Raw genomic sequence first — 22869 nt, forward strand, 5'->3', positions numbered from 1 at the left:
GTAAAGAATATTTAAGTTGGAGTTCCCATCATGGCTCAGTGGGTTAACGAATCCGACTAGGAACCATGAGGTCATGGGTTCGATCCCTGGCCTTGCTCAGTGAGTTAAGGATCCAGCATTGCCATGAGCTGTGGTGTAGGTCACAAACACATCTTGGATCCCGCATTGCTGTGGCTCTGGCATAGGCTGGCGGCTACAGCTCCAATTAGACCCCTAGCCTTGGAACCTCCATATGCCACGAGTGTGGCCCTAGAAAAGGCAAAAAAAAAAGGAATATTTAAGTCAATTGGGAAAAAAGGCCATTTAAATACAAAGAAAATATAAAAGTGAGGAAACCCTCTTGGATGATCTCCATTTTTACAAGGAGATCCTGCTGAGTAGCATTGAGAACTATGCCTAGATACTCATATTGCAACAGAACAAAGGGTGGGGGAAAAAATGTATACATGTAAGGATAACTTGATCCCCTTGCTGTACAGTGGGAAAAAATAAATAAATTATTTTTAAAAATTTTTTAAAAATTAAAAAAAAAAAATAAAGTTCTATGTGTTTGATTACTCTCTTATAACCAAATATCCCCTTCCCTTCCAGAGCTTCCAGATACACAACTGGAAAGATAGGAAGAGCTACAAATGCCACCTAATTCAGCTATGAATCATTACTCACACAAAATACAAATGAAAACTCACATAAAACATTAGACATGGGGTGTCCCTTTCATAACACTGGCGGCAGTCAGCATATCCCCTTTTTGTGGCGTATACTTGAGCCAAGAAAGACTATAGATAAGAGCACTACATTCATACTTATTACTTGATGAATTCAGAAAATGTTTTTCTCCACTGTAAACCTGAAAATACTCAGGAATTTCAACACACAGTGGTGACGCTGTTGTTGAGGAAAGGAAGCACGCCCAAGGCTGCCAAAACAAGCACCAAGTGCATAGTCATGGGACTTCCACAGAACCAGTTCCCTCCTTTACCATCACAGTCATAATTAAGCCTGTGTCTGCCAGAGACTTGAACACAATTTAAGCACACTGTAAAAGTCATGAAAGAAGTCTAAAAATGGCAAAATGACAACAGAACCATAGTCCATGAAGTTCTGTAAATGTAAACAGAGTTTTTCTAAAGGGTTAGCTTATTTCAATTGTCCAAACTTAATATTACTAGACTCAAGGTCACTACTTATCTTTGGACTCTTTATTTGATTTACACTTAAAACATGCAAGTAAGTATGTACACGTACACACACACACATACACACACACACGCACACCACATACACACCTATAAATACTGGATATTTCCTGTCAAGAGTCAGGCCAGGAAGTTCCCTTATGGCCAGCAGGTTCAAGATCCAGTGTCGCCACAGCTCTGGCACAGGTTTGATTCCTGGCCTGAGGAACTTCCACATGCTGCAAAGGCAGCAAAAAAAAAAAAAAAAAGAGTAAGGCTAGATCTAGAAAAAAAGTATAAATAAAGGATTTGTGTTTTCTGGAGAATTAGAAGCAAAGCAAAAGTTTAGGAACAGAAACATAAAGGCACAGGTAAACAAGTTTAAGAATCAATCAAAATAAGTAGTGTGTTCAGAAACCAGGAGGTCAAAGGAAAGATTAGAAAGGCCAGATTTCAATGGTCAAGGAACAGAAATATATCTGCCAACAGTATGAGAGAACAAGACAGCAGTAGTACCATCAACACATTGTCCTGAGCCTGTTCTGGGGCTAATTTTCATGCCCATGTATTTATTTACCACTGACCCATGTGACATATAACATACTGAGCACATACTGTGTTCCAAGCACTGTGCAATTAAGTATTGCATCCCTTCAATTTTGAGGTCCCCAAGTGACATCTGAATGGCTATGGCCAATAGACAGCTGTGTATAAAGGTTTAGAGATCATGAGAGATACTGGTCAAAATGAACAAGCATAGGGTTGTCAGCATCTTTATTTCCTTTTATGAGCCATGGGCATGAATGACAAACTCCTATAGGGCATAGAGAATGAGGTGAGTAGAAACCAGGTCAGAGCCCTGAATAATAAAGAGAGCTGGGAGGAATACCAGAAAAGCATGGCATCTTGCAAGTCCAGGGAACAGAGTGTCGCAGAAAGGAAGGAGTGATCAGAAGTGTCAAATGCTGCCAAGAGATTATGGAGGCTAAGACTGATAGTGTCTATTGGTAGTAGGTCACTTCCAGTGTGGAGGATACAAGGAAAGTGACCATAGTTGGCTGAAAAAATGTGAAGCTCAAGGCAGGTGCAAGGGGTTAGGAAGAGGATATTAACACTTTCAGAAGCATTTGGTTATTTGTAGGGGAGGAGAGCTTTCAGTTTAAAGAATTTATAAGACAACAAGAAATCCAAGTAGAGAAGAGAAGTCCCAGGTTTTGTTCAAAAAGAGAAATAAACCTTTAGGTGGCACTTGAAAATGGAAAGGCCCAACTTTAAGGGAATTGATGAAATATACTTAAGGAAATACAGAGTGAGTCTGAGATAAAGGAGTGTGGAAAGAGTGATCAAAGGTGAAAACTACACTGAAGCTTTCCTACAGTGAGCTAGAGTAGGAGCAGTGAGCGGAACAGCAATGATTCAAAAGCTACAGTTTCTACATTTAGGCTACAAAAGTTCCTAGCCTATAAAACGCAGAGAAAATGAGTACTTCATGAGCTTATAATGCTTACTGTGATTTTACCACCAAATTTAGGATTAAGAAGTGTACATTCTCCAAAGAGAGACAGAAGGATAAAGGAGTGACTCAAACAAAACTGAAATTTTTGCAGCTTTCATAATTTCTAAGAGATGTTGCAAATGTAAAATAAATACCTGCAATAGATAATAAATGCTTATAATGAGCCATGCTTAAAGGTATCAAAGATGAGTTACAAATTAACCAATTCAAATGCTGAGAAAGTTAACATGCTAAAGAGCTTAATCACTGTGTCTGACACAAAATAATGCAATGGGCAGTCATTATTAAAATATTATTATTAAAATGGTAGGACATATATGTAGTTGCTCAAATTTTCCAGGTAGAAAAGTACAGTCTAGAGATGGCCTGGGTTTTTCAAAAAGAGAGCAATCTTTCTAAATAGATATTGGATACAGAAAACCACTTTTATCTGGACTTGGGAAGCCAGTGTAGATCTAGACAAAATAAATAAAAGCAACCGCACACTGGACACCAAACAGCCCTGCATAGTTGTATCTGTTTCTGGAACTCAGTGCTCTCATTGGGCAAAGAGAAAGCTGGTGCCCATTAGACTGAGTTTTCATGATTAACAATGAATAGAATTTGTAAATGTGTTATAAGGCAGAGCTCTGTTTCTATCTGGATAGGGGGTGTAGGTAGGTGTATGGACATACTATTTAGCTGTATACATCAACAGGTCAGACATTATTTCAGTTTCAGGAAATTAGATGTGCTTCTTTATCCATTCGTCATTAAATGTGTGAATTTTATTCCTAAAATTACTCAAGATATACATCAATATATCTGAATATAACTGATAAGCACTAAAGACAAAATTTAGTGACTACCGATAATAGACTTTGGAGAAAGTGAGCAATGTTCCAGAGTAAAGAGAGAAAGGAATAAGTATATTTGAACTACTGATCCATTCTTTCCCTAGAGTCATTAATTATTTAATTTCTTTATATATATTAAGTGCAAGTAAGTTTATCAAATTTTATCCCTCTATTGGTTTATATGAAAGCAACAATCTTCACCACTATTAATAAATCATAGTTAAAAAGCTACATTAATCATAGTTTTTCAGGGTATCCTTATATGTGAACTTCTGTGCAAAGATTTTTGTCATAGGTACTATGTACACATGGCCATGTGATGGCTGAACTATGCTAATAGAGAAGAGATCCCTAGAAAAATGTCAGCTCTCTTTGTAACCTGTTCTATTTTACATGATTGAATTTTTTAATTTTGGTCTAATCAACCTAAATTATTATAGGTACAGTTTTGTGAAATATGGAATTAATGGAATTCAAGTTTTATGGAACTATAATTGACTATAAAATAGGTTTAATATGATTCTAATTGGAAATATTCCATTGCTCCAGAATTCATCTATTGGTATTATCATTTGGAGGTAAAGAAACAATCGATGGTATATTTGGTTCTAATTGATTTTCTTGGTTCCTTGCTTAATAGAGGGTCCTAACACATCTTGAGCCAAAAACTACTCTCTGTAGAATTACAGGGGCATAATCTGCAGGGAATTCAGAACAGATGATGTAAATCATTCAGCTCTGAAACCCAGAACACACTAGAAATTTCTAAGCATTAGTAAAAATCTTATAATTATAAAATGCTTAATTTCCCTAATAATATGTTTTCTAGATCAGTTTGACCATGGGGTACACAAAGGATAGCTGTATATTTCTGGTGGATATGGGTATTTGGAGGAATGAAATGTAAATATGACATAGGCATATTTAGGACTGGAATTCATTCATTCCCTCATTCACTAACTCTATTCCAGGAATGTGTTTCACCACTGGGCATACAAAATAAAGGAACCTAAGTTCTTCCCTCCAAAACAGTCACAATCTATGTGGAAAGACAAGTACAGAAGAAACTATAATTTATTTCTTCATCATCCATTATTTTCGTTAACAGTCCTCTATATTGGTTACGGATATTTAGAATTTTAACAATAGCTTTTAATGATAAACTACGATCTTCTTGTCAACAGATAGTGAATTTCTATATCCCACTGTCATCTCCTCACAAGCATCTTCCTGTTTGATATTTTAGCATGATCTCCAGATATTTGATTGGCATTTATGTAAACATTCCAAGTGCAGAGAATAATTATGGAATGTATCCAATAGAGAGTATTTGGGACTGAGTGGTCTCATTAGTTATTAGACCATGTTCTGATAATTAATTTACATTAAATTATATTAGAATGGTATTAGTAAATCCTATTGGCATAAAAATTGGGCTAAAGACTACAAAGGGGGAAAGAAAAGTACCATGTCATTGGGCACTGATTAGAGTAAACATTGTCTAATTTAGAGTTGAATATGAATTGACCAGAGGCCAAGGGTTATTTTGTGAGATACATCAACAAATTATGGTGCATACCAAAGTGCCATGCTATGCAAAAGTTAGGAATATATTATGACCTGAGACACCATAACTTGTAAAATATAAATCTATTCACAAGTGAATGACATAAATTACAGGAATATCTTTTTGGACTCATTTCCTAGCATAATGAAAATAAAAACAAAAATAAACAAATGAGAACTAATAAAACTTAAAACTTCTACACAGCAAAGGAAACCATAAACAAAACAAAAAGACAACCCACAGAATGGGATAAACTATTTGCAAACAAAGCAACTGCTAGAGGATTAATTTCCAAAACATACAAATAGCACATACAGATAAAGAGAAAAAAAACTCCCAAACAACCCAATCAAAAAATGGGTAGAAGATCTAAACAGACATTTCTCCAAATAAGACATACAGATGGCCAATGGGCACATGAAAAAAATGCTCAACATTGTTAATTATTAAAGAAATGCAAATCAAAACTACAGTTAGGTATCACCTCACACCAATCGGAATAGCTATTATCAAAAGTCCACAAATAATAAATGGTGGAGAGGGTGTGGAGTAAAGGAACCCTCTTACACTGTAAGTGGGGATGTAAATTGGTACAGCCACTATGAAGAACAATATGGAGATTCCTTTAAAAACTAAAAAATTGAGTTACCATATGATCCCACAATCCTACTCCTGGGCAAATATCCAGATAAAACTATAATTTCAAAAGACATATGTATGCGCCCCTATGTTCACAGCAGCACTATTCGCAATAACCAAGATATGGAAACAACCTAAATGTCTATCAACAGATGAATGGATAAGATGTGGTACATATATATACATATATACACAATGGAACACTGCTTAGCCATAAAAAGAATGAAATAAAGCCATTTGCAGCAACATGGATGGACCTAGAGATTATCTTTCTAAGTGAAGCCAGACAAAAACAAATTTCATGTGACATTGCTTATATGTGGAATCTAAAAAAAACACAATATAAATGAACTTATTTACAAAACAGAAATAGACCGACAGACATAGAAAACAAACTTATAGGTGCAAAAGGGGAAAAGGGGAGGTAGGGATAAATTAGAAGTTTGGTATTAACATATACACATAACACTATACAAAAGAGATAACCAACAAGGACCTACTATACAGCCCAGGGAAATATACTCAATATTTTGTAATAACCTAGAAGGGAAAGAAATATTTAAAAAGGTATACATATATGTATATATGTATAACTGAATCACTGTGCTGTACACCTGAAACTAACACAACATTGTGAATCAACTGTATCTCAATAAATAAATAAACATTTTAAAAATAAATAAATAAAGGGAGTTCCTGTTGTGGTGCAGTGGAAATGAATCTGACTAGTATCCAGGAAGACAAAGGTTCAATCCCTGGCCTTGCTCAATGGCTTAAGGATCCAGCATTACTGTGAGCTGTGGTACAGATCACAGATGTGGCTCGGATCCCACATTGCTGTGGCTGTGGTGTAGACCAACAGCTGCAGCTGCGATTTGACCTCTAGCCTGGGAACTTCCATATGCTGCACATGCAGCCCTAAAAACAAAATAAATAAATAAATAAGGAAGCAAGCAAGCTACAAGCATATACTTACAACACAGGGAATATAATCAATACTTTTTAAAAATTATATATGAATTATAAACTTATAAATTGTGAATCACTATATTGTACATCTATAATCTATATACCACAGCAATTATACTTCAATAAAAGTAAAAGAAGTAATACCTTAGCATAATTCTAGGTGCGATCTACAAACCTGGTTGATCTGTTTATGCTGCGAGTGTAATCATGAGCTTTACAGACATGGTTACTATGAAATCAGAACATAAGAAAGGTTATGATTTAGTATAATTTGGGATGCAAAAAGGCCCAACATATACAACTCCCTGGAAAGTTTTAAAGGCAATATATAAGATGGGGTCTTAAGCATTAGCTGGGCCCATATGAGGTGGTATAGACAAGAGAAAAACATGACGATGAAGGAAGATGATGTGAGAAAAGGGAGAAGCCCCTGAGTAAAGATTGAAAATAGAAAATAAATCTATAAGAGTCACAAAGAAGCTAGTATGGTAAAAGGATGTCATCTCTACCATACAGTTAGTCAGTACAGACTAAAGTTTAAGCCCAGTTTCAACTCTTTACCATGACCTTATCTATAAATTGGAGATGTTGACAGAACCTATCCTACTGAGTGGATAAACTTAAATGATATAATGCAAAGGCACAAAGTGAACTCTCAGCACATTAAAATTTATGGATAAACAGAGCAAACCAGAAAGAGAGCATGCTTACAAAACAGGACAGATATCAACCATGATACAGTATGTCATGAGAACATGAATGTATTAACATCATAAGGATCCATCCATTACTGAATCCACTAAACCTACATGAGCTTGAGATACTGGATCATATGCAATTTTAGAAAGATTACATATTTGGAACTTGGTCATTTTCTCTCCAAATCATTGACTTCCTTTTGCATCAAGCTCAAAGAATCTCTAAACGATAGGACTATTTCAGCCTTAGGTTCTCTCATTCCTTCTATAAAAATCCCCATAATAGTGGTTCAGATTGTTAAGAGACAAGTCTATATGAGCCTCTTGCATTCCTACACATCTTGCAGGCAAGGTACTAACTGTTCTTTGTTCCAAACTATCTGCTCAAGTTAGCTTAGAGAACAGTCTTGGAAGATAGAGCTAGTGTTTCTCCCTCCAGAGGAAAGGGAGGACATCTCTAAAAGATTTAGGTTCTCTAAGATTGGCGTTCCTCTTGTAACACATGCTATTGCATGTGCAGGTATCACCCAGGTAGGAAATGAGGCTCAGAAAATTAAATGCTGATACCCTGGCTACTGTCAATGCTGTATTACACCTATTTTTCATCTCTGAAAGAAGGACCCTGGCTACTGTCAATGCTGTATTACACCTTTTTTTCATCTCTGAAAGAAGGACCTTGCATCTTCTACCAGCACACATTAAACTGTGCCAGGGAAACACATTAGCCTGCAAATAGAGTAAAATCTCAGACTCTTCAAAATTCTTGACAGATTTTCAGAGAAAATATACCCCCTTGAGTAAGTGATGAAAATGTATGAATATGCCACTTCAGGATATTCTCAGATCCCTTGAACCCCATTCACCTACTGCTGTAACACTGATGGACCATGGGTTAAAAATTCCTGCTTAAGTTAGGAGATCAGGACCTATCAAAAGCCTTTGAGACCATGTACACAACAGATACTGCTGACAAGAGAATAACAGTAAGATATAGCTAGATGGTAATGTCCACCCTGGGAACAAGACTTGGCAAATGAACTTCAGAATAAGTGGGTATGGGATGGATCTTATTAAGTCTATTGAAGATTGGTTTGACCCAAATCTAAACACCTGTCATGGGTTCCTTTCTACAAAGAACACTATAACCATCTATAAATTTCATATTTAAATTCTATGTCAGCACTAAGTGGACCTTTCCAACGTTGGTATCTACAACATACCACCCAATTCTAAATCTCTTCTCTTGGTATTAGCTCTTTATGTCAGTGAGAAACTTTTTAACTAGACAGAAAAAATTGGTTACCAAGGAAAAAAAATGTACAATATATGTGTTTAACTCAGCTCATGACATTTGCCCATTTTTAAATGCAACAATGTGATCAAATTAACATATTATTTCTAAAACAATATCATGATGGGATGTTAAATTTTCAGACGTTATACACGTGTGATGAGGAAAGACAAGACAGAACAGACTAAAGATTCTCTGTGTTCTGTTAATTTAAAATGTGTTGTTTATTATCAGTTCCTTTTAAAAAATGAAAATAAGCTTTACTCCTAACTTATTCTAATCAGATTATCTCCTAACGCCTAGAAAAAATTAGCTTTGAGAAAATAGGGTTTTGATGAGTGAAGAGGGAGAGAAAGGAGTTACTACAGAAGTCCAGTCTATACCATACCATACTTTTTTTTTCTTTTCCTAAGTGTTTTCACAGTAGGAAAATGGAAAATTACCTTTTGAGGAACAGAGTGTTTTTAGGGAAAATATTTTCATCTGTGCTGTTATATTACCACTGACAATCATAAAATAGGTTTAAGGGATAAAATACTCATCTACAGATCATATACAGAATACAGGTATATATATCTATGCTTATATAAAAATTAAGCAAAAAGTTAATTATCTGCTTGGATATCTACTGATATCATTAATATTATTATTAATTCCTAATATCAAAGGAAACAATAAATTACAGATACATCTATTTGAAAAGTTGTTAATCTATTAGAAGAAATGTTATCCAAAAGTATTTAAATCTGTCTACACTACAAATTCAAAGTCAGTTCAGCTGTTCAAGTAAGGAGGAGAATTAGAAGAACGCTCCTTTGAAAAGCTAGGTTAAAAAGAAATAAATAATTATTATAGTTTGGGCAAGAATCTCACTATAGAAATTTATTCTTCTATAAATGTTTTAGGAACACGCAAAATTTTTCAGAGATTAGTTATTCCCCTAGGCACTCATCTGTCCATCAAATATTACATTAACTTCCTTCTTTATGGTATATCATCTGGTTTTCAAATATTTCAAGAGTTGCTCTACTCTCTTGATAGAATTTAACCAACAAATGTATTTATCACTGAATACTTTCAGTATTTTTGTTTAGTGCTTCATTTAGTCATGTGCATAATATGTCACTTCAAAATATAAGTTAATATAGCCTACTGCTTCCACTGCAATGTCCTTTCCGACATTCTTGCAAAAAGTTTCTTTTCAAAGATGTTTTCATAGAATAAAAATACTTAAGTATCCTATATCTTATTGACTGAAACCTGCTTAACAAGCATCACTTTTGATCTAAAAACTTCAACAGTTTTCTAAATAAAGAATATCTGTCAATGTTAATGCCATTAAAAAATCCACAAATACCTCTACTTATTATTTTGTATCATATATCCATGTGAGTCAAATCATGTAGTCACATAATTTTGTAGCTGGAGGGAAATGTTAGCAAGTTAATACAGATGAAGAAACAGCCTCTAAACAGACCAGTCTAGAATACAACTTCCTATTAAGATAATGGAAGACTGACACTGGTGACCAGGATTTATGCCATACCTGCTGTTCTACTAGTACCCAACAAGCAAGTAACCAATGATAATTCATAATGCATTGCCCTGACAAGTTATATAACCATGGGCTCGTGTCTTAAGGACACATTTATCATTGAGTAATGGAACCCTTTCTGCTTTTTGCCTGCCCTTTATTGTACACAAAAACTGACACCTCTAGGTGCATCTTGACTTTTAGGGCTCTCTACTGACTTACGCCCTAGCATATGTGAACAGCAGTTTAAATATTCTGATCCAGGGATGTTATAACATTCCTATGATAGTTATCTTTTACAACATATAAAACCACATTAGCAAGAGGATGGTGGCACTGTCATTAAAAAAGGGCTATGCCCCAAATCATTTAGCTAAGTTGCTATGCAGCTACCTTCATACTACACAGAAACTGGGCCTTGAGAAATTCTTAACATTCTTAAGATAAACTCAAAGATGTGAGACAGTTCTTTCTTTTTCCTAATAATGTTCTATCTTGTTAGTAGTTGTTTTTATCAAATAGGAAATAACTGCTAAAAGACACACCTAACTTTTTATAGCTATAAGCTACCCTATATTAATGGAAAGAAACCCATTTTATTTTTTAAATGATCCCAACCCCTTGTCTTAAAAATAAAAAATAATGTATGAGATTAAACCCTATGGATGAAACCATGTGCAAGAGCAGTATGGGTTACAGAAAAATATGCCTTCATAATGTCTTCTGCTATCTCTGTTGCTAACTATAACTCTTGCATATATAATTCCATTATACTTTTATAATTCACGGTTTTGAAAATGCTTTTGAACCATTAATATATTTTCCTGGTTAAAATTCTTTGAGATGTTCTTAACAAGAGTCTTAGATAATGAATTTGGGCAAACTCTGGAACAGTCTTTACAGTATTATCATTCTCATTAATTTTCAGAACTACCCACTGTGTTGAGATGATTGTCATGGGCCTAAGACTTCAATTTGGCTAAATATTTTTGCATATATTTCAACATATAAGTAACTAACAGATGTCTAAATGTTAAGTTCATATGGAAGAAATAGTTAACTGTGTTTACCCTTATCTCATGATTTCTTTGCAACACTAATTCTGATTTTACTATTTCTTTGTGTATTTCAGTTTCCTCTATGCTTTGGTTTACAATGGACCGATAATTCCAAAATCTCTTCAAAGATAAAATAATCCTTTTTAAAAACTTCAGAATTTAAGCCATTTACGCATGTATAATATTTAATATATGCAGCATCATTAGTTTTTTAAAATGAGGAAATCTTAAATAGTAATTCAAACATTATTTTCATAAGATATACAGAGTTCATATAATGCATAGAAGTACCTTTTTTTTTTTTTTTTTTTTTACAGAAAGAGAGTTAGTTTTCCATTTCTATTCTCATTTGGCTTTAGCCACTGTCCTAACCTGCCAGAAAAAAGATGGGTAGTAAAAACAATATTACTTTTAAGAGAGCAAATGCAGTACACAGTTCCACACTTTCATCCAGTTTATTCTTTTTTCTTTGCCCTTTTGGTTATCTCTGAAGACTGCTTCTGTTTCCATTGTTTCATCCTTTAGCATTCACATATCAGAGCAATAAGTATTTCATTACTGGTTTATCTGTCCAGAGGCTTGAGAAGCGGTAACAATTAACCCTCCCTTCACAGTGATTGATACAGGCTTTGCTTTCAATTTGTTCCACTACACAGATCATGAAATTCTGAATGCAATCATCCTCATTGACCTACACTTTCAAACACACGGCTACAATGAGACGAAAGTAATTATTAAAAGGAACACAGGACTACTGAGATCTGAAACAAAGTCTTTTAAAAATCTGTTAGATGACCTTCTGGTAAAATTGGCAAATTTTGATGTTAAGGAAAATGATAGCTTTGTGGCCCTCTCTGGAAATATTCAATACAAGCTGATCAATGTATATTGTGGTGATCATACTGGCTGCAGAATGTACTTCCAAAATGCAGAAAGCCATTTTAAAGCAGTTACAAACTAAAGGTAAACTGTCAATACTGTAGTTTCATCTGCCTAAAATTTTCTTCAAGAAAATTAAACTTTCTGATCTGTGTATAAGGAACAAGCATTAACCAAAGCAAAGAATGAAGGTTGGAAAAGCAATCTTTTTACTCTGTAAGAAGAGTTTCATACCTGAGTCCTACGCCTTCCCTTTAGGTGAAGATTCACAGTAAGAAATGAACACATTTTTCACAAAGTCTGAAAAATAGCTGCAAATAAATATTAATCTACTGCAATCGATATATGAGGAATGGTGAGGGGTGAGTGGAGACTGGTGACTACAGAACTATATTAAAACAAGGGTTGCAGCTAAAGAAAATCAGGGCAGAAAGCGAGGCAGCAGGCCTGAGGCTCTAATCGCAGAACGGAGTGATGGGATGAACCAATACTGCATGGATTAGCAATGAATTATTCTGAACCGTAATCATATGCCTGCACAGAAGAGAGGCAAAAACTAGCCATTACTCATAAACTGAGCTGCTGATTTCTTGAGGGGGGTGGGGAGAATGAGAATGAATTCATATGTTAAACTAACTCAGAATAATGAAAACCTAAAGATGTGGTTACATGTCAAGTTACATTCTATTTTTAATGTCTGCCATATACTACATAATATGGGGTGTTTACAGTACAAACTATAAAGTGCGTGATTCAAGTAGGATTAATCCAGCCCTTTCTTCTAAGATTAGGATGGAAGACAGTATTCCATTCTCTATTTTTTCTTGTCCAACAAAACCATTTATGAGTAACTTTGATATGCCCAAATATAAAATATTTAAGTGTTTAGTTAGAAGAAGAAACAGCATTCAAGGAATTAACTTCCTTTGGATAATCCTAAAAATTCATACCAAAGAAGATTCAAATGTTAGAACTAATTGTGTTAGGAAGAAAAAAAAAATCAAAACTGCTGGTAGCAAGAGATTCCTGAGATTCTTATGAACAGACTGTTTAAATGAAGAGCACTTTAATCAGTAGAGGAATCCTCACGTTTCTAATGTCTTGCTGTGCATTCTGCAGGTTATAGTAGCAGCTGGTAGAGGTCATATATCTTTTGTGAGCATCCCAAAAAGGCTCACTGCCAGACTGTTAAATTATGAATAAGCAATGAACAAAAGAATGCAGATACGGTGGTGACAAGATAATCCAAGCAAATTTATCTATGACAAATTTCACAGGATTAACAAATTACATTTACACAGAACAATAAAAATGTGCAAAAAAAATGATGAGCCTACTTTTCCTTAAAGCATTAGGAAGACAAAAAAGTCACCAATCCACTGCATATATTTAAATTTAACTTGATCTAAAGTAAGACATTTATAATATCTTTGTAACATTTCCCCATTTCAGATAGACATATATAAACATGGAATATCTGGTTTATATTTTATATATGTTCCATTATAAACAAGAACATACATACAGCTTATATATAAACTACATGTACAGCATAAAGAAATCTCCTACACTAAACAAAAGTCATCCCATTCATATATATGAATAGAATGTATATGCTTTTAAGAAATAGATTTTGAGGGACAAATTATGTTTGTAGGGAAAAATGCACCCTCAGTGCAATACACATTAGTTACTAAAATACCTTATTCACTGATGTCTCCATTTTCTAGGACCAGAGAGAGATGTCCTGCAAATAGTTTCAATAATTCCACTTACTCCCATCAAAATGTTTCAATCTTTCTGAGTAAAGCCCTTCTTAATGAAGTTTAGAACTAGTATCCTTTTCTGCAGTGTTACAATAGCAGAAAGGAAAATTCATAGTTTGGGATGGGGTGGGAAATTGATTTCAGCTATATTCACTAACAATGACCTTTAATCCAATATTAAATTTTTCTTTGTAAAAAAATTGTTTTTATAAATTTTACAAGTGAAAGAAGCCCCAGTATATCAGAAGTAACAAGATAAAACATGATTCCATAAAGTGGTCTTAAAATGCTATATAGCACTACTCTCCAAAATACATGATAAACATTTTAGTTTTCATGTTATATACAACCTCAGTACCCAAGTCAGATCGCTTTACTTCTGCATTAACATACTGATGATAATAAAATACTGTGACCAGACATAACTTATTTTAAGATGATCTGAATCCTGTTTTAAATTTTGTAGCCTTATGTTTTTCACTTATATTTCCTACTGACTGCTGCTTTTTATCTTCAACATTTTAGCAAAACATCTCTCCAAATGAGCCCTTTCCAAGAGATCACAAGGCAACCGATTCTTTATGTAAACAAGAAATTTTCTGAATGTAAAAGTGAATATTTAATTAAGTTACACTAGCAAAATACTCAGCTCTTTCAACCCAAATACTCAAGTGCTGCTTATCTAGTATTTTCAAGGCCTGAAATTCCTACTGCACATCTTATTTTTTTTAAGAAGCTATTTGGTTGACAGTATTACCTCTAAAATCAAAAAAAACAAATGTGGTATGCTTGCCTAGTACCTCAAATCTAGCAAACATTCTACAGTGGGCAGTGAAGGAGTCAGATGCTACAAAGTTTCCTAAAGTATAGCTTTTGTCAAAGAACTGTTGCATATCAGAGCAACTTCTGTGATGCCTGCCATAAGAGACATTAAAATGTTACCAAGACTTCCTCTTCTTGAAGATGCCACAAGTGTGTGAGTGTCTGGGAGGGGAGTGGGGAGAACTACATGATGATAACTTATCATTTATGCATTTATTGTGGCCCACTTTTAACATGTTTTTAATCAAACAAGTTAATTAATATATTTAAAGCCCTTAGCATAGTACCTGGCACACAGTACTATATAAATGCTTGCTGTTCTTATTACAGTGACAGATAACTTGGCAAGAAGCCAACTTCTAAGAGTCCTTATATATTGCAAAAGACAATATCCAGAAATAGTCAGGTATTAAAGTGTGTTATTCAGAAAGCCTACGAGGTTGTTTCTATACACTCAGTGGCAAAATTACCCCAAAATAAAAATGTCTCCACTGTAGTCATTAGACAAACTGTGGCACACTCTGAGGCATGGAAACATGAATGGAAGAGGTCCCTGAATACTTACAGTCTATGACCAAAGAGGCCTATGTACACGGCAAAATGCTGCTTCTGAAATCATTCAGTACAAAAACCTGCCCCAAAGTATAGAGAGCTGTGGAGCCTGCCCACAAAACTACTGGAATGTTAAAGGGTGGAGTGAGAATAATTTAAATATTGATTCTTCCACTAACTTTATAAATGCTGTATTTCTGAACTTTCCAAACATCTAATGAAGGACCGAGAAGCAGCGATCTAGTTCACGACCCATAGCACACACAGTCTTTCTGCCAAAGGAACTCTCTGGCATCGACTCAGAAATTCCTGACTCTAGAAAATCCAAAAATGCAGGCCCCTCTACACTGCGGTAAAGGTATATTTCAATGGAGACAAACCTGATTTAAATCTCTAACTCTACCACCTCCTTTGCGAACAATAAGCCTCTGTTTTCTCATCCATAAATGGGGATGTTACCACTTTCCTTGTTGGGTTATAGGGAAACTAATGAGAAAAATCACTATGAAGTATTTCCTACAGGGCCTGAAACACATAATAGCCAATAAATCTTTATTATTATCATATACAATCTATTTTCATTTTAAAATCTTATCATAGATCTTTTAAAAATTTTTTCTCTGATTTCATTTACATTACATAGCATGTTTCTTTCTTTACAATATTATACAAGCTGAGTATCTATCCCTTCAGAACACTAAGCTAACAAAGTCAAAGAAGATGAAGAGATTTATTTATAAGTCTATGAATTCTGTACTTCCTACTCCTCCAGAAAAAGGGTATTTTCTTGTCCTTGGTAATATTTTGCGTATTAAGAAACATCTACAACTAGAGTAGCTGCTCTTCCAGGGTTTACCATTCTCTACTATTCCTGGAACAAGTAATGATGGCCCATTGCAGAGGTTTGATAAACAAAGCTGAATTAATGAACCAATCAATAATTACAGTCAAGACCCAGAAGCACTTTGGACAACAGTAATGTGTGATTCTCATCTTGCCTCTCATGATTTTTGCACAAGACCGCAAGCATTCCAATCAATTCAGAAAAACATTATACTTTAGACATGTATACAGACAACTACAAGTATTGTTTAATCTTGTCACTGCCCTAGTAATCTCAGATATAGCAGCAGTAACTTTCCTCTTACTAAGCCATATTCCGCTTTGCACTGCACCATTACTACTATTACTAGAAATTATCCTAACTATGTAAGATTCCAGCAAACTTAATAGTGCAAACATCCTATTCACACTAATGGGGCCCACACAGTAAAAGTACCATTCAGTTACATCTGCTTTAGTACACTACTTAATGAGGAAGGGGGGGGGGCACTATTTACTTTGAAAATACTAACATTATTAAATGCGAAGCAAACATAATTGAATTTTCCCATAAATGCAGCAAATTCTTAGCTACTCATACTAAAGATTTAAATATTTAAAGTTCCACATATTCCACTATGTGCAACTTTGGTAGCACCTAAATTTTAAAATTAACAAAACAATCAACTAAAACTGTCAACATACTAATCCTTCCACTAAGTTTCAGCCTTATCCATTGTAAGCAATTAATAAATGTCTATGAAACACTTAAAGTTAGATTCTAAGCCAAGAGCAATGCAGAATTTTTTAAAAATTAAGTGATGAAATGCTATGATATAGAAAAATGTAGCCATATAAACATAACAGGAAAGGGATTTGTTCTGATCCCATGTGTGCTTAATTTTCTTTAAGTTTAGTGAGTGGTATTCTGCGTAGGAAATAGCATCAGTAGAATTGCAGGAAAAATTAGAAAACAAAAATAAACTGTCTAAGATTCACACTGAGGTCATTATTAATAGTAAAGCACTTAAGGAAGTTTATACAGAACATTACCAGGAGCGATTTAGATACCTCTGTGACATAGCCTCTGCAAATAACTCACAAAACATAAAATTCAACAGCTTAAAAAATAACTAAATAAATGCAACACTGCCTAAATCCTCCCCCTAAAATGCTGCTTTACAAAAGCATATAAAGCTATATATACCCTGTCATAGAAAACCTTACCACATAGCAGAGGACTCTGGACATCAGGTCCTATTTCAAACAGATGCAATTTTTACATGCCAGTGGATTCCAGACTAAGATTTGGGCCAGAGCAAAAGAGTTGAGGGGTTCATGGAAATTTTGGCCCATAAAATAGATCTATTGTATACAGGAGTAACCACTGTGTAGAAGAATTTCAGGGAAAATTCAAATGTCATTTTGCTAAAAAATATCAAGCTGTTCCCACTTGCAGATTATATTTAAATTGCAATATAATTCTTACCAGCTGAGAGAGACATTAATTTCACATAACTTTCAGTCAAAAATTAAAGTCATATTTTTAAGAATATATAAAGGCACAGGGACCAAAACTTTACTCACAATACCACAAGGTGCTGAAAAATAACTCATATAACTTTTTTTTTGAAACCAAAAGCATCAAATAATGTTGGATTCAAGTTGCTTATTGTAACAAATCAAATCTAGTAATTGGCACATTACAGATTTGAAGTAGCTATGTGTCTTTCAATTTATAAATCAGAAATTGGAAATATGAAAAGATGCTGTAATGTGGGAGGGTCCTACATAATAAAGGTCATTATAACTCCTGGCTCCAGAGCTATACAATCTAATATCCTCTCTGGTGGTTCTATGATATGCCCATGCATTACAGTTCTTGTTGACAGTCTGTTGCCTTGGAAATATTTCATTATTTCAGTTTTTCCATTTGTAGACCCTTGGCCTTGTGATATGAAGGCCATCCTATTTCATATTTTCGATTATCATTTAAGCAATCTTGTGGGGCTATTTATATATAAGCAAGTGTTAGACAACGCATATCATCATTTATCACTCTGTGTTCAAGCTTACACTGTAAAAAGAATTACCTCCAAAAAAGTCTCTACCACCTTTACTTTTTAAACCAAAAGCCCTGTGCTACTGGAATATGCTTTGCAAACCAGCATGGGCATATCACATGCTTGACACTTCTGTCTAATTTTCTTGATTTTTACATCCACATAGTGGAAAAATTCTGTGGTAGTGTTATATAATTTGTAGCCTATTGGAGTTGTCGTTTTTTTAATCAACAAGTTTAAACTTACAAGGTTTTCAACTTGTTCTTTCAGGCTCTAAAGAGACACTTTCTGTGTGTATGAATCGGAGAAATTTAAGAAATACTAAATATTAATGTAAGACATTATCAAAAAAAAGTTTTTTTCCAAAATCTACTCTATAAACATAATGAGAAGGAAATGACTTCTGTACCGTATTATTAAACTCAGGTAGGATGTGTCATAAATAAACGAGACAATTCAAAAGATATGTTTTTTCTCTACAAGTTTATGATTACTGGTATATTTGAAAAGAAATAAATGCCATAAATGTCTTTATGAAATCAATGATTTGGAAACCATTTTTTCAAGTAAATGGAAGGACATCACGTAAAGCATTTCCATGGAAAGCCACCTTTTATAAACATATTTGTGTTCAACAGTTACAGAGAAATCACACTACTAACCAACAAGGTCCAGGCACAAAGTGCACACAAAGGTGAAATGACTACTTGGCTGAAGCAAGCAACTGAAAAACACCCCCTCCTACCCCAGCCATCTGACTTTCCATTTCTCATTACAAAACCAAATCAACTAACGTGTAATGTTTACACTTAAAGTGTTAAGAGTATTTAAAGCCCTAATAACAAAGTGAACCCTCAGGGCATAAAACAACTGTTTGGATAACAGGCCAAGTTTGTGATTATTACTGTTTGAAACATTTAGTTTATAATTCCTTCCTTTCTTTCCTCTGTAAGTCTCCTGCCCCCTACCTCCTTATTGCTCCTCCCTTTCCCTACAGGTTAAACCTTCTCAGATGCAACCTTTAAAATGACAGCATCGGAGCTGAACAAGAAGATGCTATTAAAGGGCATTAAATTAAATACAGTATATCCTCCTACAACTTCAATCAGAATTTCAGACCAAGTGTTATTTAGTTCAGCTCTCAAGTGGAGCAGAATAACAAATCGTGCACTTTGATTTACCTTCTTCGAATGCCAAATGGAGACAGGTGATAAAGAACGCGCTCATGCACAGGCTATGAAGTTTCCTCTAGAAATTAATTCTATCTTCAAGATTCCTATCTCAGAGAAATTCCCAAAATGGCACACAAATAGGCCTCTGCTGAAGAGATTACTGGGGCCATCCCAAGTAAATACATTACTACCAGCAGAACTGGGGAAAGAGGCAAGAAGGAAGGAAGGAAATCACTTACAAGCTTCTGATTTCAAAAAGTATTCATCGCCCATGTTAAACAAGAAGTAATTATTAAAAGCCTTGCACAATGCTCTGGGAAATTATTTTTCTACCTACAAGAGTAAAGTATTTAATATGTGACTTCTCATAAAAGCCTAAGACTAAATGTTCGTTTTAGCTTTATGAGTTGTCAGATAATTAATGCTACCCACATTTAACATCTTTAAAAACTGGATTGTGTATGATTTACTTAGGTACATGATTTATATAGAAATTATCTAGAGTTTAGAATGAGTCACTTAAGGACCTAATGAAAATTATTTCCTTAATTCTGACAAGTCTGTGGTCCCCACTGTATGAGGGAAACAATCAATAGTGCAGCTGAAGCTTTTAAGGGAATACCTCCCCACCCCCTCCTGATGTAAGCTACAGGTTAAATGCTGTGTTGTATCAAAAATAAAACTGCCTATGTAATAACAATTAAATCCTGCAACTGCGGACTTCCCTCATCGTCTCCTTCAAGTTCACTTAAGCCTGTGAGGAAAGTAAACATCGCTGCTTGGGGGCGGGGGTGCGTATATCCAACCGCATTTGTTTTTCTCACGAATCAATGGGTAACATTTCATACTTCCTACTGAGCATTTCCTTTTCGGAGACAGAGATATTCACTTTGCTCAATCCAATATGCTATATGCAATTAATGTCATTAACGCTGCCAATTAATAGCAAATAGGATTCCAAACAAAGTAGGCTGGGTGGACAGCAGGAGGGAAAACCACGTGGGGTGGAGGGGTGCTTAGTTACTCGGAAATCTAACAATGCCATTCACGTAGGACGGTTAAGGAAATTTTGAATACGGACTCCCTTTCCCTTTGGCTTTGGTTTAACTAACTTCAAATAGACATGCTCGGCTGAGCTCCTAGCCTGAATATACAATTCTCAACAGGAACTTTTTAAAACACAGATCCCCAAACAGTAACAAACGGGGCATAGATGCTCTAACTGTTGGCACATTTGGATCTTGCTGTTGGCTTGCTGATTTGAATTGGAGGGTTTTCTTCTTTTTCTTTTTTGCTTAGGGAGCAAGGGAGTGGAGAGGCGGGCAGGAGACCCACAAGTTGCCGAGGCTGAGGGCGCAGCCTTGGCGGCCGGGAGGCGGAGGGGAGGCGGCGGCCGCGCGCCTCTCTCTGCCCGGCCCGGCCCGGCCTAGCTGCTCCGCGCGGAGACAGCCCCTCCGCGGCACAGTCCGGGCCTGGCGCGAGCTCCGCGCTCCCCGCCCCCGGCCGCCGCCTCCTCCTCCTCTTCTCCTCCTCCCCCTTCTCGCCTGCCATCCCTCCCCCTCCCCAGCCTCATTCCTTCCTAGAGAGCAGCTGCCAAGGGACCTGCGGCGGCCCCGGGGATCCCCGGCCCCCCACCCGCACCGCTGCTCTCCGTCACACAGCAGCCCCTTCTTTTCTGTTTGTTTCTTTTTCTTTTTTCTTTTTCTTTTCTTTTTTTTTCTTTTTCATTCTTTCTTTCTTTCTTTCTTTTTTTTTTTTTTTTCCTGTCAGCGAGTCACTCCATTCGCCGAGCCGAGGAGGTGCGACCGCTCGAGAGCCTGGCGCCGCCGCCGCCAGAGCCCGCTCGCTGCCGCAGCCGCCGCGGGCGGACAATGCGCGCGGGGACCGCGGGCCAGCGCGGAGCCATCAGCCCGCAGACGAGGTCCCCGCGGGCTCGCGGCCCAGGAGGCGGGCTGCGGAGCGGGCCCCGCCACCTCGGCGGCGGCGGCGGCGGCGGCGGCGGGAGCAGCCGCCCCGGCGGCAGGTTCAATAAACAGAAAAGTGTTACCGTTCTCGCCTGGAAGGATCCTGCTGAAAGCTGGGCTTGGTGGGCGCCATCTTCCTGCTATTTTTTTTCCTCTCTTACTTTTTGCCTCTCTCTCCCCCCTCCCGGGGTGGGGGGCGTGGGGAGGGCGGGGGGTGTGCGTGTGCGTGGGGTGGCGGGAGTGAGTGCGGGCGTGCGCGGCGCTCAGCTGCGGCCCGGCGGGCGGCGGCCGTGGCCGTGGCGGCGGCGGCGGCGGCGGCGGCCGTGCTGCTGAGGCGGGGAGGCTACGGAAAAGTAGTGGGGCCGGAGCCTCGCCGGCAGCCGGCCGTCCCCTCGCGCCGCCGGTGCCTCTCGCCGCAGGTCGCCGCCTCCTCCGCCGCCTGCGCCTTCTCCTCCCCCTGCTCGCCCGGCGCCGCCGCCGTCCATGCGCCGCAGAGCCCCCGCGGCCCGGGCCGCTCCGGATCCCGAGACATGCCCAGCGCGGAGACAGGCGACCGGCGGCGGAGGAGGAGGGGGAGGCGGCGGCGGGGGGAGGCGGCCGCACGGCCCCTTGGGCAGCCCGGCCCAGGGCCCCGCCGCCTCCGGGTTCTCGCCCTCGCGCGCCGCCACACCCCCCGCACTCACCGCCCCCCCCCCCCGCCACCCAGAGCTGGCTTGGTGGCAGGTGGGCACACACCCTCCCGGCGGGGGGCGGGGGCCCTAGGCCAGGAGGGGCGGGGAGGGGGAGGACGCGCTGGGGGCTCCCAGCTTGACCGCTGTGAAAGTATTTCTGGGCATTTTCCAGCTGCTTTGCTTCAGAGCGCTCTCTCGCACGCGGACACACACCCCCCTGCTCTCTCTCTCCCCCTCCGAGTCTCTCTCTCTCCGTATCTCACTCCGTGTCTCTCTCTCTCTCTCTCTCCCTCTCTCTCTCGTTGGGGAACTGGGAAGCTCGGCTGCCGGCGCAACAACGCCACTCAGTTGCAGTTTCGAACACTTCCCTTCTCTCGAGTATCGCAGCCAGAGGAAAGAATCAGAGAGGAACAGGGAGGCCACGGGAGCGGGCTGCGCGGGACGGCGTCCTGGGCACGCCTCGGGGGACAGCGAGTGGGGGTGCGCTGGCGAGGCGGCCCCTGGAGCCCGTGGACAGGCGCAGCGGCGGCACAGGCACCGTTTGGCTAGGGCGCTCTCAGCAGCTTTTCAAAGCCGGAATATCTGCATTATTCACGCACAGACAAGTCTGCAGACCCCGGGGTACACAAATGAATCCCCGGGAGTTTAAATGTAGTTAGATAAAAAGCCTCTCCCATCCTGGGACCGAGGACCCGACGGAGCAGTGGGCCTCTGGGATCTAGCCCAGCCGCCTCCTTATTTTACAGCTCAGGCCTAGAGAAAGGGCCACTTAGTGGAGGGCCAGTGGTGGAATCCCACTGCCTGGGTAGCCTCTGGTCAGAGAGTTTTTCTCCACTAACCCACTCCGCTGAGTGTGGGCAGGTTTTTAGGCA

General features: G+C 38.1%; 1 protein-coding gene across 3 annotated transcripts in view; it reads right to left on the reverse strand.

The window, feature by feature from the left end:
• NPAS3 (neuronal PAS domain protein 3) overlaps positions 1-21562 on the reverse strand; it is an 866013-nt gene extending 844451 nt beyond the window's left edge. For all 3 annotated transcript variants that reach the window (XM_047795435.1, XM_047795436.1, XM_047795434.1), the window contains exon 1: positions 21410-21562. In XM_047795435.1, coding sequence (XP_047651391.1) covers positions 21410-21459 — 50 coding nt within the window. In that variant the 5' untranslated portion in view covers positions 21460-21562. The remainder of the gene's footprint in view (positions 1-21409) is intronic.
• Between the last annotated feature and the right edge of the window lie 1307 nt (positions 21563-22869).

The sequence above is a fragment of the Phacochoerus africanus genome, chromosome 9, assembly GCF_016906955.1.
Source record: "Phacochoerus africanus isolate WHEZ1 chromosome 9, ROS_Pafr_v1, whole genome shotgun sequence".
In the NCBI taxonomy this organism is placed as follows: Eukaryota; Metazoa; Chordata; class Mammalia; order Artiodactyla; family Suidae; genus Phacochoerus; species Phacochoerus africanus.